The 18,214-nt window shown below is 47.1% G+C and overlaps 1 protein-coding gene across 1 annotated transcript; it reads left to right on the top strand.

Annotated features, from left to right (window-relative positions):
* The first annotated feature begins 210 nt into the window (after positions 1-210).
* Positions 211-2,931, top strand: LOC142583694 (solute carrier family 22 member 12-like). The gene is made up of 2 exons (XM_075694181.1): positions 211-1,537; positions 2,013-2,931. The coding sequence occupies exons 1-2, from the start codon at positions 211-213 to the stop codon at positions 2,705-2,707; spliced, it is 2,022 nt and encodes a 673-aa protein (XP_075550296.1). The 3' UTR covers positions 2,708-2,931.
* Positions 2,932-18,214: the final 15,283 nt, after the last annotated feature.

Here is an 18,214-nt window from a genome sequence, read left to right as displayed (position 1 = left end):
TTTTATTTGAGGTGAGACTAATATCTTACGTACCTTTTCTGATATTCCCTCATTGTGAGTGTACACTACACCTTAAAAGATGAAGATGAAGAAGAAGAAGCATGCTCGAGGTCTCGTCATGGGGTCACGAGGTCGTCCGAGTACAATATATCACGTCGCTGTAGTCTGCAAGCGTCCACCAATTCTAAGACTCAGATTTTGAATCCTATCATGGCGAACCAGGAAGGAGCGACCAAGACATCAAAGCGAAGCCGCCGTTCTACCAAGAAGGCCGTCGCCCAGGCCAATGCTCAGCCTGTCACCCTGTCCGTAGCCCAGCCAGTCGCACAGCTGGACACGGGGCCCGACGCTCAGCCTGACGCCCTGCGCGACGCCCAGCCCGACGCCCAGCCCGACGCCCAGCCCGACGCCCAGCCCGATGCCGAGCGCGGCGCTCAGCCCGACACCCAGCCAACAATCCTGCCAACGTCGCCATTGTCCCCAGACGGCCCCCAAGAGCCCGGCGCCACCACGGCCACAACTTCCACGGTAATGACTTCTCCACTGGACCATATCCTCATTTTCGGCCATGGCCGCTTCCAGTGGCTCGTACTCCTTTGCACCACGCTCGCTTACTTCACAACCATCTCGCATAGCATGGCCACCGCCGGCCTGGCGCGTCCAATCGATCACTGGTGCAGGCTTCCTCCTGAGTACTCCGGCATTCCAGAGGCGACGTGGAAGAACAGCAGCATTCCGTTTGAGGCTGATGGCAAGACACGCAGTGAATGTCTGCGGTACGAACCACCATTTTCCATGCCGGAAGAACAAGGCGCTGAAAACCGCACAGTCATTTCCTGCGACGCAGGCTGGGACTACGACAAGGCAGCAGAGGCGGACGTTGGCGTATATTCCATCGTCAACCAGTGGGACCTAGTCTGCGAGCGCCACTGGATAATGGCCTTGCTGATGGCGTTATACATGTCGGGAGGTGTACTGGGAGCTGCGATATCGGGAATCAGTGCCGACACCGTCGGACGCCGTCCCGTGCTCTGCATCTCGATTTTTCTACTTGCATTAGCCGGCGTTACGCTTACTTTCTCCAGGACTCTCGCAATGTTCGCCACACTGCGCACCATCATATCTGCAGCAGCCTCCAGCGTCGTTGTCACATCCGTTGTGATCCTCTTTGAGGTCACTGACACACCACATCGAGCCCTTTTCAGCACCCTTGCCGTAGCTGGCGGCTCACTCACAGCAGTAGTCTACGGCGAGCTTGTCAACCAACTGGCCCCAAGTTGGCAGCTCGCCCAGATGGCTTACATGGCGCCCACCAGCATCCTGATAGCGGCGGTCTACTGGATGGAAGAGTCCCCCTGCTGGCTGCTGGCCGTCTCTAACATGCGGCGCGCGGAGAGCGTGCTGGGCTGGGCGGCACGAGTGAACAAGATTGAGCCAGAGGTGTTCAAGACGCGTCTGTCTGGGCTGAGGATGGAACTCAAGAGGCAGCAAGAACAGCCTGAACCGGGAGGACCAGAAATCTTCACTCAGGAACATGGTTTGTGCTGATACTTTGTAATGAGAATGTCTTAAAGGTGTGCTTTTCTGCTTAAAATCAGAGTAACCTTTAACCACGCTAAATTAAAGCTCCTGACGAAAGAGAGCGTTTGCAGAGATGTACAGACTAAACCCCTTACTACTTGGGAGCTAAGGAAGACGTCTGCCATTCTCATGATCAACATTTCTGTTGCGCTGAGACAGGTGCAATACTTAAACACAGTGCAGCGTCATCCCTCACAGGCTGGTCTATCATATATATTTCGCTACAAACATACATCAAGGAAATTTTGTCTTGATAGAAAAATATCTCATTCGAAGTAATAAACGTTAGCGTGGCTGAAGTAAATAAAAGCATGGCCACCGCTCAGCTAGAAACTAGTGCTCATAAGATGTCTTTGTGACGACAGCTTCAACTGTTTGCTAATGGCAAGTGCAAGCTGTGAGAACAATTTTTTCCCGTCTCTCCACTGCAGGCGTTCACGTCACGGACCTGGTGAGGAACGAGTCCCTGCGCTATCGGTCGGCTATCCTTTTCGGCTGCTCGTTCATATCGTTCGCATTATACTTCAACCTGGGAACGGGCGAGGTGATGCGAACCAACCTCGTGGCGCGCATGGCGCTGCTCGTGCTCAAGTTGCCAGGAGTGATGGTTGAAGTGCCCGTCATCACGTACGCCGGAAGGCGCAGATCCCTGGCGCTCAGCATGGTCGTCATGTCCATGCTTGCCTTTTCGCTGTCCGGGGCCTACACAATCGGCGCTTCTGACGAGCTGCTCGCCGCCTTGACCGTCTCCTGGCTGCTGGTGTTTGACTTATGCGCCATCACAATGTTCGTCATCTCGGCCGAGCTGTACCCTACCGTGATGCGCGGCGCCGGCGTCGGGCTGTGTTACACCTTCTGCCGCATGGGGGCGTTCGTGGCCCCGTTCGTCAACGAGATCAGGTCGGCCAAGCTGAAAGGCGTCGCATACGCTCTTGCTGCGGCGCTACTGCTGCTGTTCGGAGTGATGGCGATGATGCTGCCAGAGACGACGCGGCTACTGCCGGCCAACACTGTGCAAGAGATGGTGGGCAACAAGTGGAAACTGCAATCTCCCCTCAGGATAGCACGCGTTGGCAAGCGCAAGCGTCCCAAGAGTGAGAATCGAGATCGAAGCCGAACTCGCTGAAAGATGTCGGATGCGCCTGAGAAGGAAGTTCATTGACCTCGGCCCATTTGTCGCCGAACATGTGCCCTTCGAAAGAAGCACGCCATTTGTTTTACTTTATTCTCACCGCTGACGATACATGTAATATTTTCCGCTGCTTCATCTTCCCTTGTCTTTCTTTTGTCTTATTTATTGAGGTTTTCAATATATGAACGTCGGCAAATGCCAGCGTGAGCCCATGTAGAGTAACTTGTGTCAAATTGTGCGGCTATTTTTTAAAAGAAAGAAGCTCAATTACCTTCATATCTTGACTGAATAAAATGACTTAAAAATGCCTGATTCTTTTGTATAGTATTGTTTACAGATTTCTGTATGAGAGCGGTACGCACTTGTTCCTAAACGCAGCTGATTTCGAAATCGCGATTGTCATACATGAAATTTTCTTTCATTTGCCTATTCGTTGAAGAATAAAGCGCAAATGAAAAACTCTACCTGGGTTTGTTATTGCCGCTCAGATAATTCGGCTCTGAGTCTGTCCCTTGTAATGTCAGGCGACACCATTCCAAACCCGCTACGGTTGCTCAGTGGCTATGGTGTTGGGCTGCTGAGCACGAGGTGGCGGGATCGAATCCCGGCCACGGCGGCCGCATTTCGATGGAGGCGAAATGCGAAAACACCCATGTACTTAGATTCTGGTGCACGCTAAAGAACCCCAGTTGGTCGAAATTTCCGGAGACCTCTACTACGGCGTGCCTCATAATCAGAAAGTGATTTTAGCCAACACCTCCTAGACAAGAAGGCATGAGTGCTTGGCGAGTGACGTCACGGAAAAGAGGCCGGCGGCGCGCTTGGGGATCCGGGTTAAATGAAGGGATCGCGGCTTGGTTCACCTAGCAGCAGTATGCTTCCATTGACTACTCCGCACATTTTCTTCGGTCGAAACTGCGGAATGAGCAGCAGAACCCTTACAAAGCATTTATTTAGAGAGACAGATACAAAACAGCTTTGTAAAGCTTCTGCAGGCATTGATGCCAGCAGTCTTTTATAGCGTCGCGCTTTGTCGTCTTTGTAATGTACGTTATTTGTGAATTATTATTATTATTATACCCCACCACTTCATACCTATTACTTCAAATAAATTGAATCCATAAAAACATTTCCTTCTGTATTCTTGTACTTATGGTTTGTATGGCGGGGCAATGATGAATGTAACGCTTCGATTAGCTTCACAATCGCGTATGAACAATTTTATTGGGGCACAGGTACTTATTCCAATCTAGATTATGCTTGAACGAATAATATCGCTTTCGACGCACTAATTACCGCAGTACGCTAACTTACAACTCAAATAAGTTTAGAAATGGTATATAAAACATTCGTGCAGCTATTTACAAGGAAACAGCTGCCTTATTGCGCAGAGTTTCAGCTTTTCTCTTCTTTGCCTTAGCATCCAATATCTTGTCAGTCATCTTGAAGCAGTAGTTCTTCAATAAAATATTCGTGCTACACCACAAAAGGAGCCTTAACACAAATTCACATTTGTGTACATCCTCGCAGGCATCGAACTATGAGGAATCATCACTTTCTGTAAAGGCACTTTCTGTAATTGAGCAATTAACCTTTCCATATCTTTCAAAAGTAATTATTGAAAGAAGTTCTGAACATCTTACCCTGGAGAGCGGTAATACAATGAAGTCTGCACGTGTAAGCGCCCTAATCCAGGCAATCTGGTCTTCTTCATCTTGCGGAAACTGATTTTAGAGCGCAGCTCTTTGGCGTCCGTTCCTGGGTTTCGCGTCGTCGTCGGCGTCGTCGTCGGCCTCGTAACCAGCTCCGCCCCCCTTTCATCCCCCCAGCGCTAGCAGCGACCGACTGATACCGCTGGATGCCGCTGACGCCGCTAGAGAGTCAAGATAACGTGACTGCATAGAACACCGTCGCCGCCATGCAGAAAGAGTATCAGTCAAAGGCATCAGTCAGTCGCTGCTATCTCTTCCCTCCTCCCTTTATCGTGTTGTCCGCTTGCTGCGCGCGCTTCTGCCCCCATCGTTTGCCGCTGGGTGTACACGCCGCCCCCCTCCGCTTCCGCTTACTGCTGGTTGCTCTCGACGGCGGCGATGAGCCTCCGCTTCGGCGGCGCGAACTGCAGGGTCTTCTCGGCGGCGGCGATGAGCTTCTGCTTCAGCCTCGCTTACTGCTGGTTGCTCTCGACGGCGGCAATGAGCCTCCGCTTCGGCGGCGCGAACGGCAGGGTCTTCTCGGCGGCGGCGCTTAGCCTCTGCTTCCCCCACGGCTGTGACAACCTCGCGAGGCACTTGTATAGATCTCGTCTTTGAGAATCAAGCATTGGTGTACCAAGTCGAACATATATCAGTCTATTTCTCCGACCACAAAGCTTCCTTCATGACTGTCAAGAACTGTTAGTGGAGTCTTTGTTAAAGGAATACGTGTGAAAAATAAAAAAAAATTCTGTGATAGCGCATACATGTGTTGCTCGATTTCTTTGCCTCAATCTATCCAAAAGGTGAAACAGCTTATTTGCTGCGCTCAAATTTCGCATTAGGAAGTAACGTAATCGTCGGTAATTTTTTTTCTGCCCCGATTTGTACATGATTTGCTCCGGCAATCGGGCACGCATCACTTATTAGGCATAAGTTGGCATGACACTCCACATTCCGGGGCAATGAAGACTCGCGGTACACGCAATCGCAAGCACAGCACAAGTTTTAAGACTACATGCACTGGTCACGTCTAGAAAAAATGTGCGTTCGGAAGCATGCAACAGCATGGCCGAGCATGCTGGGACATTTTTTAATCCCAAAGCTATTCAAGGAGCGGCAGGGCTTCTGGACCTAATCGAATTGTTGTCGCCGCCGTCGTCCCATCGGTCTTCTCCGAATAGCCGGGTTTAACCATTGTATATCTTCCACGCTTCATTTTCAACACAGCTGTGCTGGTCGTAGCTTCGTAGCACGCTGCACGGAACTTCTATGTAGGCCTCTTTTGCATGACGTAGCTCAAGGGGAGAGGGTCAGCCAGAAAGCCTTAAGTTCTCTAGAGGGTGTTGTTTTAGCACGTGAAACCCCATAATTTATTTTTGACACCATTCCAATTGTTCCAAACTCCAAATTCAAATTATTTCAAATGATCTGTGCTTTGAATACGTGTGCTGCATTATGAGTGAAATTGCATTCCTGACACAGCAATTTTCTGATATTCTTGAAAGTATAAAACATAACGATAACGACGATGTCAAAAGTAAAGCATGGTAAGTTTCGCATATTTATGCGACAGAAATTAACTCTCCGAAGATCTTTAATTACGTGTGTGACTTGTTTTCCTCCCAACGGGCTTGTTTTACGTCCTTTTTTTATTTTGAAAGAGTTGAAATTTCTTTCTAGAGGAAACTTGTTCACTATTTATTTTTTACCCAGAAGCTTGTCTTGTATCATACTGTAAAAGAAATATGACTTAAGTGTTTAGCTGTTCTCGACTTGTATGCTTGTCGCCTGTCCTCTTCTTGTAAACGACGAATGTTTCTTTTTGATCTTGGTGTTTTAGTACATAGTACTATAACTTCCATCGCATAGTAAAGGGTTTGACGAAAACTCGTCTGACCAGGTAGAATATTTGAAAAAGTTGGAAGGCATTTCTAACTTTAGTTGATGCCAATGAAAGACAATGTCTTCCAGAGCAAGTCGGCGCGGAGAATGGTGTTTATGAACCTTATAATTCATTCGCAGAGGCTCGTAGTGTTCTAAAGCACAGCATCAGCGTCTTCGAGTAGAGGCGCAGCGTCTCGACGACAGCGTCTCAACATGCTAGCTGTTTCGAAAGTAGAATGCGAGAATGCAACCAGGGTCCGTATAACGTAACGCTTTTCCGTTCTGTTTCTATTCCAAAATGGCCGACACCGCTCGCTCATTGGTCGAATTTTTTGAGGCCGCGCCCATTTTTCGTGCCTGTCAAGCGACGTCAGGAATGCTCAAAAACCGCCACGTCAAAGCGACGTTTACGCACTCATTATGCTAAATTATGCCGAACAAACCCGCCAAATTCCTGGAATAACCGGCGAGTGCCCCGTTCCGTTTGGAATAGAAAATGGCGGCCTTCCTGACTGCGTTGGCGGCGGCGGCTCGTCAGCCCGGGCGCTGGATGAGGGTGCCCGAGGATGCGTTTGACATGCCAGACGATCTGTTTCGGCGGCACTTTCGCCTGAAGAAAGAAACTGTGCGGTGGCTGTGCGACGAAGTGGCGGAGGAACTCGGAGGCGTGGAGCGGCAAGTGTTGTGCGCGTTGCGATTCTTCGCAACGGGCAGCTTTCAAGCCTCGGTAGGGAGCGAGGAGACGATCGGCGTGACGCAGCCTGCGGTCAGCAAGTGTGTGCGACGCGTGGCGGAGGCAGTCGTCCATGCCGGGGCCCGCAACAAGTGGGTCCATTTCCCGAGGACGTCGGGGGAGAAGGCGGCCGTGAAGGAAGGGTTCCTTCGACGCGGCTCCATTCCCGGCGTCATCGGATGCGTGGACGGCAGCCTTATAGCCATCATCGCACCGAAGGGCGAACAGAAGGCGGCATTCATGTGCCGCAAAGGCTATTACGCCCTCAACACAATGCTCGTAAGTATCTCAATTTTTCTCTAATTCGCCCGTCATAGCAACGCGTGGCTTATGCTGTGTGCGCTCTCGTCAGATCTGCGACGCAGGCATGCGGATCCTCGCCGTCGACGCTCTGCGACCGGGGTCAGACAACGACGCCCACGTCTGGAGAACTACGTGGTTGCGTCGTCAGTTCCAGGAGGGGCATATTGCCAAGGCCGGGGAACACCTCGTCGGTGAGCAGCGGGAAAATTTTGTACAGTTGCAATTCTGGCAGCATGCAGCAAAGCCTGCTCGCGCCGTAATAGGATATTGAAGCCCGAACCCCTTATTCTATAGTAGGTTATTAAGTATAGGCGAGCTGTAGAAATTTTTTAATAGTATCTGCACGAAACAAAGTGACAACACACCTGCGCTGTACTTTAAACTAATTTTTAATGTGAGTGTACAGGGCACGTGTTGTCACATTCTTTTTTACACTGATAGTCATTTCTGAATGAAGACTGCACAAAGAGCTGCACTGCCCTGCTGCAAATAGGGATGCTACTATGTCCCAGCTATTGTTATCGGTGATCACAGTTGCGTCAGGTGCTCAGCCTGTATACTCCTTTATTGCAGCCTTTCTGTAGTAGGTACATCTTAGATGACCCATGCTTCGCCTAATAAACTTTGTGCAGTTCATACCATTTTTTATGATCCTGCAGGTGACAGCGGCTACCCCCTGGAACCATGGCTCCTGACCCCAGTCACAGGCCACCCTCCCATACACACTGCAGAAGGCCGGTACAACACTGCTCGTGCTGCCATGCGGCCCGTAGTGGAGCGGTGCACTGGGACTTATTATAATAATAATAATAATAATAATAATAATAATAATAATAATAATAATAATAATAATAATAATAATAATAATAATAATAATAATAATAATAATAATTATTTCTCTCTTTCCACAGAATACAGAATGAGAGCGGACGTAAGGGTAAAAGCCGCATGCAGCGGCTTGAAAAACACCCCCATTACGCCCCAGATGACAGTATGACGAGGAAACAGCTGAGTCATGACAAACGCAGAGAAATACTAGAAACATTGGAATACATTGCGAAATTTGTGAACGTACATACAAGGGCAAAAATGCAGTAGGGATCAGTAAGAAAATATACGTACAAAATTTACAACAGCCTTAGTGCATTTGTTAACATTGTGTCATGTAAGAAACAATAGCGCGACATACAAAAACAGAATGAAACACCATACATTAGTGCAGGAGCGGCAAAACACCAATTAACTTATTTTTCGTTATTTCTACCAGTGAGATGTTATTACGTTCAAGTGTGTTAAGGTAACAGGGAAGTTTATAGGCGCTTGATTAAAATTGGTACACAGTCCGACAAAACGGTGTAGACCAAGCGGTGCAACGGCGTACATTGTACATGGGCACATGGCTTTGAAGGTTGAATAGTGTCAACATATCTGCGTTGTTTGTTCTAATAGCATTCTTGTACATAAGAATTAATCTGAAGGCATAAAGATTAGGCACTTGAATGATGTTAAACTCAGAATAATAGCTTTCTGTGTGCGCATACCATGGTATGTTAGCAATTAATCTTATCACACGTTTCTGAGTAACAATAATCTTGGATAAATTATGCTTCGTGCTTGTGCCCCAGACACTGTGGCAGTAGTTAAGTATTGGAACTAAGAAAGCGTTGTATATTAATTGTTTAATTTTTGTTGATAGCACATACCGTTGACGACATAGCACCCCATTCATTTTGTTCATTTTTGATCGTATGTTATTAATTTGGGCATCCCAATTAAGCGATTCCGAGAAGGTTACTCCCAGACATTTGATAGTACGCACGATTTCAATATAGTTGTTCCAAAACCTAAGCATAATATCTTTTACAACTTTGGTTTTCGCTCGAAATACTATGGCTTTAGTTTTGCTTGTGTTCACATTTAGGTAATTTTCCTGCGACCACTAACACATGTACTGCAAAAACTCATTACCTCTAGAGGATAAGTCATTTTCTCTACTACCCGTAATAATCACCGTAAGGTCATCAGCGTAGGCAGTAAGGTTCACCGGTAGCTTAGTGTAAAATATATCATTTAAGTAAATTAAAAACAACAAAGGGCCTAAGATGCTGCCTTGCGGCATGCCCGATTTTATGTATTGGCCATCAGACAGAGCATCATTGTGTGCTACAATTTGTTTACGATGTTGAAGGTATGACCGTATCAAAGAATTAGGAATCGCTCTTATACCATAGTTGTTTAGTTTATTTACTAACAAGTCATGATTGATTAAATCAAAGGCTTTGGAAAAGTCAATATAAATTCCGAGGACAAGGAGCTTATCTTCAAATGCATTTATGATGAGTTCCTTTTGCTTGAGCAGTGCCAACTCAGTGGATCTTTTTGGCCTGAATCCGAACTGATCATTCGACAAAACGGAATGCTTATCTAAAAAATTAGTTATTCTCGTGTGAGTAATTTTTTCTATACCTTTAGAAATTACCGGTAGAATAGAAATTGGCCTATAATTTGACAATTCAGAAGTATCGCCTCCTTTGTGTATCACGATAACTTTTGCAATGTGCATCTGCTTAGGAAATACTCCACTACTGAGACAAAGGTTGAATATGTATGTTAATATTGGGGCTAACAAATCGATTATATACTTCAGAGGTTTTATTTGAAAACAATTAATATCTAAAGCCCTACTGTTTTTAAGATTTCTGAATACAGAAATTATTTCATTTTCGGTTGTAGGGGACATAAACATCGACATCGAGACTCCTGGTGCTTGGTGAATTGACGTGTTTATTGAATTAGTAGGGGAGCTTGCTGTATTTGTGATATTCACAAAGAAATCGTTAAAAGCATTTGAGAGATCCTGCCCTGTCAGCACAGCACCATCGCGCATAATGCAGTTTGGACCACTGTTGTAGCGACGTCCACGCAGTTTACCTAGTGATCATTGGGCTTCTGAAGAGCCGCTTCCGCTGCCTTCAGCGGTACCGCGCCCTCCACTACGAGCCAGACCGTGCTGCCAACATCGTTGCAGCATGTGCAGTGTTGCACAACTTGTGTCTTGACGAAGGTGGCATGTTGGATGATGTTAGTGATGACAGCAGCAGCAGCAGCAGCAGCAGCAGTGACGATGATAGTGGCAACCCCTATCCACAGAGAGTTCCCCGAGTGAGGGCAGCACGCATAATGTACTTGAAAGGCTGTGCTGCCCGGGATAATGTTATTAGCTCCTTCGGCGCGAGACGGCAGCAGCACCAGCACTACCTGAAAAGGGTGCGAAGGCGGCTGCGTCGACAGCAGCACCGACAGCAGCAATAAACACGTGCCTGACACTGCAGGTAGATGTTTATTACTGCTGTCTACACACCTAATAGAGAGCAGGAAGCAATTTGAAGAAATGTGTGCAATTAGTGGATAGCGTGCTGTTATCGAATCTGCTCAATCATAACCAGCGTTTTCACGTGTCCTCTGCCAGTGAGCTCTCACTACCGGAGATGATTGCTGCTTTGCTTGCTTTTGCTTTTGCTTGCTTGCTTTTGCTTGCTTGTTTGCTTGCTTTTGCTTGGTTGATTGATTGATTGCTTGCTTTTGCTTGCTTGCTTTTGCTTGATTGATTGATTGCTTGCTTGCTTTTGATTGATTGATTGCTTTCTTGCTTTTGATTGATTGATTGCTTGCTTGCTTTTGATTGATTGATTGCTTGCTTTTGATTGATTGATTGATTGCTTGCTTGCTTTTGCTTGCTTGCTTGATTGCTTGCTTTTGCTTGCTTGCTTTTGCTTGCTTGCTTTTGCTTGCTTGCTTGCTTTTGCTTGCTTTTGCTTGCTTTTGCTTGCTTGCTTGCTTTTGCTTGCTTGCTTTTGCTTGCTTGCTTTTGCTTGCTTGCTTTTGCTTGCTGGGGAAATGAACCTGGGTAAAGAATACGCTTAGGAACAGAAATGCAAAAATTCTACATATAAATTATATAATGCCTCACTTGGGCAAACTTGCACTACAAATGAAAATACACATAAAAGAAATTACCTTGAAAAAAAATGATTAGGGACAGAAATGTACGGAAAACAGCCATATCATCCTTTAGTGCTACATACAAAAAAAAACATGCATTCGTGTTTCAAGTGACATCACAGCACTATCAGTCTTCGCTGCCATGGTCACTCATGACCTGCACATCAGTTCACAAGACTGGCTACAACTTGGCGGCACAACAGCTTGCGAGGATGTATGGGCACCACCACCAAATGCTGCAGCGGTGATTTGAACAGAAAGATAGGCAACACTTGTACCTACACAGCACTAAAGGATGATATGGGGAAAAAAAAGCTGTCCCTCATGGTTGAGGCGGCTCGCGGAGGTGAGCCAGGGCAGCCAGCAGCTGGCGCAGCGTGGTTGCGATGAGACTAGTGGCCTCTCGCGAACCACGCATCTCGGCTACCAGCTGCTGCAGGACCTGCCGGATCGCCCTCTGCTCTTCCACCAGCTGCTGGTGATGCTGCGAAACAAATTCACTTAGTTAGCAACAGGTTATGCAATGTAAATGCTCGATTTGCACTGTTTGCAAGTGTTGCAGTTTCAGCAAGGTTACTCTTGAGGGCAGCGAGATCATTTACATATGACATGACAAATGGTCGTGCAAACGTACATGGTCTGTTATGTTAAAAACGTGTGAAACGTAGCAAATCCTACCAAGCTGCCTCTGCCTGTCAGAAGACGGTATTGATGACTATTTGAATTGTTAAACAAATGATGACCATGCCGTGGCGATACATGCAACCATGGAAATGTTTTGTAAGTTGCTATGTGTTAAAGAACACCTCAAAGGAGATGTATAAACGTGCATGAGCCAATGAGCCAAATGACTACAGATGCCTCTCATGTGTAACATGGTTGTAATGTACATTATTACCATGTGCACTAATCACCTCTTCAAAAAATGACCCGGCCAAGTCGTGCGCACCTGCCTATTTTGCTGCAGCAAGAGCTGATGGAAGTTGGTGGCCTCCGCATTTGCCGCCTCAGCTTGCTGGCCCTGCCGCGCATACTCGACGGCTGTACTGCAGGCCGCGTCCTCCAGCAGCTGTTGGCGGGGTGGCCTGCGGGGCTGCTGCCGAGCTGATGGTCAGTAAAATAAAATCAGTAAACAGGTTAAAAAAACATTCGCTCCGTCCTGCGTATACATTTTACTGGTTCATTATCAGGTGGAAGCCCAGAAAAATAATTCCAGCAACACACCGTTCACAAAATGAACAGTAAATTTGCATAAACAAAAAGGTCCCAAAAAAAAGAACAGGTCCCACGTTCTCGATTCTCGAACCACGTCCTGGCGGCGTCCTCCAGTGCGAAATAGACATTTCGCAGCTTGTCGTCGCTTTGCCAGCTGTTAAACGTAGCGACCCTCTCATATATACGTTTCCAGCAGGCTTTCCGGGTTCTCAAATGTGGAACCGCGCAACGTCGGTGGTTCCGTGGGCTGCTGAAGAATTATTGGGGCCGCTGCGGCTGCCATTGGGGATGTCTTCTTGGTCGTTTCTGGACGAACTTCTTGGACTGTCTTCTTGATCATATCTGGTAGAAGACCGTGTTCCGGCGGCAGTTGCTGTAGCCGGCGGCTTTCTCGGTGTTCCGGGACGACGTTGGTGTTGTATTTGCGGTTCGAGCTTGGATTACGGCTTGTCGGGGGCGTCCGGTACATAAACGTAAAGCACCTCCACCAGATGTCACGTGGTGGTGACGTTGAAAAACACAGTAGCAATACTGTGAACGGCAGAACTAACTTTCATTGGGCGAACCTGTGCTCACAAAACACGCTACACTTATAGCACAATGATAGCGGTGAACACGGTCGGCGATCGTCGAAAATCTGATCAGCGGGTTAATCGCGTCGGCTTTTATACATCAGTGGTCGAATGTTCCAGAGTAATCACTGGGACCCGCATGCCTTCCACAAAGTTCTACGCCATTCGCGTCGCGCATACATGCATCAGATTACACAAGGTTCGGCGACAACAGACAGCGGATAGAAGCATCGATAACATTCTAGAAACTTCCGATACATGTAGACGCGTCCTGCGCTGAGCGATAACATTTCGTGGACGGTAAAAACGCTCACCCGTAAAAGATAAACCAGATCACGTGTCAATAGCACCATTTTGCATGAGTGAGGACTAAGACGCATCTTTGAGAGCGCGCCGTGTATACAATGCTTCGTATTTGGTATATGTTATCGTCCTGATGGAATTTTGCCGTCATTGCGACTCAGTTTTCGTATCGTCTTCTGCTGAAAAAAACTTTTTCTAGAACGGTACATCACGGCGGTAGCGAAAATTCGCCTGGAGTGTCCATGTAATTGCAATGGCAATAAAAGAGAGCTGCAGGCGTAACGAACGCAGTGACCCGAATTTTTATTTTGCAGTAGTTGTAAGCACTCTAAGTGGTGTCCAAATTCACCGCCAGGCGTCAGCTACGTAAACAGTCTCACAGCATACTGGCTAAAGAATAGCGCAGCTCCTACAGCAAGACCTAATTGTTAAAACCTACATGGTGACAATGAAATACTACCTTAACTTTTTCCTTATAGTGGGGAGAGTGCCTATCTTTATAGGTTACATTAGATATTTTACAAGTAAAATCTAGTGTAGCCTACAAGAAAAAGGCCCTTTTGAGCGCAATAGTGTTTCTAAGGAAACCTTAGCACTCAAAATTTGATGCAATACATCAACGCAAAGCACCCGCCGTGGTTGCTCAGTGGCTATGGTGTTGGGCTGCTGAGCACGAGGTCGCGGGATCGAATCCCGGCCACGGCGGCCGCATTTCGATGGGGGCGAAATGCGAAAACACCCGTGTGCTTAGATTTAGGTGCACGTTAAAGAACCCCAGGTGGTCAAAATTTCCGGAGTCCTCCACTACGGCGTGCCTCATAATCAGAAAGTGGTTTTGGCACGTAAAACCCCAAATATTATTATTATCAACGCAAAGCAGAATAAATCAGCATTAGAGGCAAACAACTTCGTTAACGAGATTTTCCTCATCAAAAAATATAGATTGCCAAAAACAGGAACATAGCATAATATTGAACATAATTTTATAAAACACGACAGAATCTTAAAAGATAAAAGGTGCAAAATATTGTTTTAACATACACAATGTTTCATTATGTAATCGGTACTGTCTGCGAAGAAATTTTTTTAGAGCGCAGCTCTTTTGTTGGGGCAGGCGGCGGCGTAACCAAACGAATGAGCCCAGCAAAAAATGTAAGCAAACGCGGAGGCAGCGGGGGATGAAAGACGCGCGGAGGAAAGTGGAGAGGAACGTGCAGCGGAACCTAAAACCCCTAAACTTCGTAAAGTAGTGCCACGCTTTGAAGAATGCCGCCTCCTCCTCACGCGCTCTGGCCGAGGCCGACGCCGCGACGCTATTGGCCTAATAGCAGCACGTGGGCCCTCGGGCTGTGCATCAGCGTCATTTTTGGTCGAGAAGCGTCTACGGATTGGCGAGGAGCGCATGTTGGCGCCGTTGCTACGCTAGAGCAGTGTAGGCGGCGCCACGGTCGAGGAGGGAGCGTGAAAGAGAGGAGAAACGAGGAGGAGTGAAGGCGAAGGAGGAGAGTGTCGCTGCTTTATGAAGTTTAAGGGGCTTTAAGCGGAACCATGTCCCCCTCTCCTTCCCCATGGCGATGAGTCGTGCTTCCTAAACGGCTGCAGAAAATAGCGCCTCTTCCTCTTCGCAATCTCACTCACTCTCTCAGGCGGAAAGCGGTGGACAGTAAAAGACGAAAGCGCGAAAAGAAAAGCGTGTTGCCGCGACGATGACTACGAGATGGCGCCAGGGAAGCGCGCATCGTCTGGTGGGTCCGTCGGCGGTGGCTGCTGTGTAATGCGCCCACGCGCTCGCTCTCGCGATGACCGGATTAGCGAGGCAGTCACGTCGCGCTTCGCTCCGTTTGAAACGTGCCGCACGAGACAGATTGCCGGCGCCAGCCAATATATCGTGAAGTGAAAACACGTGCAGAACTGCGCAGAAATTTCGCATTAGGAAGTACCGTAATCGTGGGGGAATTTTCTCGAAGCTATTTGCGCTACGAAAATGCTGCTACAAAAGCCCGAACAGTTGAGCGTCCCATGCAGAAAAGCAGTTCCTTGATGTGAAACATAGGGGAATGGTGCAAGTTTTGCAGTAAACTATTGTTTCCTGATGCCTTTTACTGTGGTCGGCTGTAAAAAACGGAAATTGCAGGGGTTCATCTAGCTTACCATTGTTTACAACGAAGGCGCCAAATAAAAGAACGGACGAAGGAATGAGACAGGAGACTACCACGTAGGCGCCTACATGGTTGTCTCGTGTCTCCTTCCTTCGTCCGTTGTTTTATTTGGCGCCTTCGTTGTAATCATGCATAATTAACTCGCCCACCAGCACGTGCTAAGTAGCTTACCATTACCGAAGGTGCGGGTGCGCATAAGATTCTGCAGCAACTCGTGTTCTTCGATGGCATCCTCAAGTGGTTTAAAGAGAAGTTTATGGGGCGTACTACGGGTACGAGAATGCGACGACTCTGCCTGCGTGAAAACTGTGACCTTATCCCCGAATAAATTTATGCAGCCTCTTTTCACCGGGCATCTGTGAAGTATCTGCATGTCTTTGATTGATATTTATTGTGTAGACATACTTTGCCTTTTCTTGAAGTAAACCATTTGTCGTTTGTCTAGTTGTTCTGTCCTCTGTCTATCCCTGCTTGCGTGTTTATCTGTTACACTGATAAAATGCATGCTTTCATTCTCCTCCACATTCCGTAGGCGATTCTAGAGTTAATATGCCTTGCCTAAACTCATGCTAGGAACTGCTATTATATATATGAATGCTGTAATTTTTTTTTCGTCAATATTTAGCGACACATAATAAATTTCAGAAAGCAACAGGTCTGCTTCATTATAGAAACTAGTCTCTTCTTTCTGTTTATTTCTCACTCATAATCAAGCTTTGTAAGCGTCAGGGTATTTTATGTATTCATGTAAATGAAGAGGCCCCTAAGTGACAGCTATTGATGACATCTTAGTCACAGTGTGAGTGATAAGAACGTACACTAGAGCTACAGGAATATTTCTTGAAGACTCCAGCACTCTAAACTCGTAGAATTAGTAGAAAATCTCACGTCAAACGCACTTAACAATGCATAAAGCAAAAGAAAACAGACAAGTGCAGGAATGAAGAAATAAGGATTATATTCCCCAATATAAATACCACTGGTGTATCAACAGAATTTTTAAAAACTAGACGTATAAATCGATTTCAATTTGCCCAATGCTTATATTTCTACCCTGCTGCTACTCACGTGCTTCTTATCTCAATGTTACAGCTTGCCTCCTTGACGCATCTGTTGCATACTTCAGCACGGGAGTGAAGATCATGCCAGCTTAGCCTGCTAAATGCAGCCACATATTGAAGCCTGCTCCTTAGAGTAGTGGGTCGTAGATAGTAATTCAAACACAAGTTAGTGGTAGTTATTTACCTTTGTACATGCATCATGTGAGAGGTTTGTCAAAGTGTGCCACTGTTAGAACCTTGTAACAGTAAAAAAAAAATTATAAGGAATATTTCACAACATCAGGGTAGCTTCTGTTAAATGCCTTTCGCCGTGGAAACCCGGGTGCATTACTTCTTGGTCCAATAGTAATACGACGCAGGCCAGCATTATCACGACAGCCGAGCCGCATCTGCAGAATGTTCAGCAGTTCTTCGTGTGATGCGCAACGAATACTAAGCAGCATTTAGTAGAATTCTGGGGTTTTGCGATTTGATTATGAGGCGTGCTCCTTATCGTCTGCTCAGCGTTTCGCTTGCAGAAGACAAACAAACACTCGTCTACTCGTTCCGTTCGGTAAGCACGCATATGTTTTGAGTATTTCGAAACACATGAAGATAAGAAGCCCGGAAGGAGCACCTGCACTGTGCCTCGTGGTTTCATGTTGCATCAGCCAGGTGCGAGGTTGCCAGGTTTTACTGGAGAAAACAAACAAACTTGCACGCACACACAGATATTTAGAAATCCCAGCGCTTCCCGTGCACTTAAAGAATGTGCGAACGCGACAGGCAAAACCAAAGCAAGCAATTAGCGAGTTCCGCGCGTACATGCATGACCTCCGCGACAGGCATAACTGCCAATCCCGGAGGCCCTGTGTTGCACCATTGTTTTTCCTCTTGCCAGCAATGACTCCAAGCTGCAGCGACAGGTGGCGCTGCAGTAGACCGGCATGCTCCATCAAACCCGGCCGTCATCGCAAAAAAGAGGCACGTTTTCGCCGCCGGACGACACACTGCCCTATTCCAGTACACCATAAGAGCGTTAATAGCTGTCAGCGTCACTCTGATTCACGACGCTTCGAAAGACCTAAAATTCTACGGTCCTTCTTTCGCGCCTTTTTAGATGTTTTATTTTATGAAGGGATGTATTTGGATACAATTCATAAACCTTGCTACAATTTCGTCAATGAATTCTCTACAGACAATATCGTTTTCAAGAGCAGCATTTCTAGAGGACTCGGGCTTAGCTGAGCCAGCGGGCAGTTTGTCCGCCATTCGGGTGATGTGTCGCTTTGAACGCTGACTAAAGCAAAAGCATTCCCGCAGGCGATCAATAAAAAAACAAGCCAATACAAACAGCAGGACGTCTCTGACGTCTCATTCATGCTCACGCGGCCTTGCAAGTCACATGCTACTCTTCGTAGAAGGACACGCACACCAAATCTTCATTCCTGAGAACGCGTGGCTGCTTTTATCGCTGTGGGCTGCCTTATCAAAACTGAGTGATTGCGAATGAGCTGTATCCCATATCGTCCGCCTATTGTTTTTCCTTATCACTTTGTCCTCAGAGATATTGGCTTCCTTCGGGGGCGACTGGCC

The sequence above is a fragment of the Dermacentor variabilis genome, chromosome 5 (genome assembly GCF_050947875.1).
Source record: "Dermacentor variabilis isolate Ectoservices chromosome 5, ASM5094787v1, whole genome shotgun sequence".
Taxonomy (NCBI): domain Eukaryota; kingdom Metazoa; phylum Arthropoda; class Arachnida; order Ixodida; family Ixodidae; genus Dermacentor; species Dermacentor variabilis.
The sequence above is the reverse complement of the archived record's forward strand: the minus strand, read 5'-3'. Positions and strand labels throughout refer to the sequence as shown.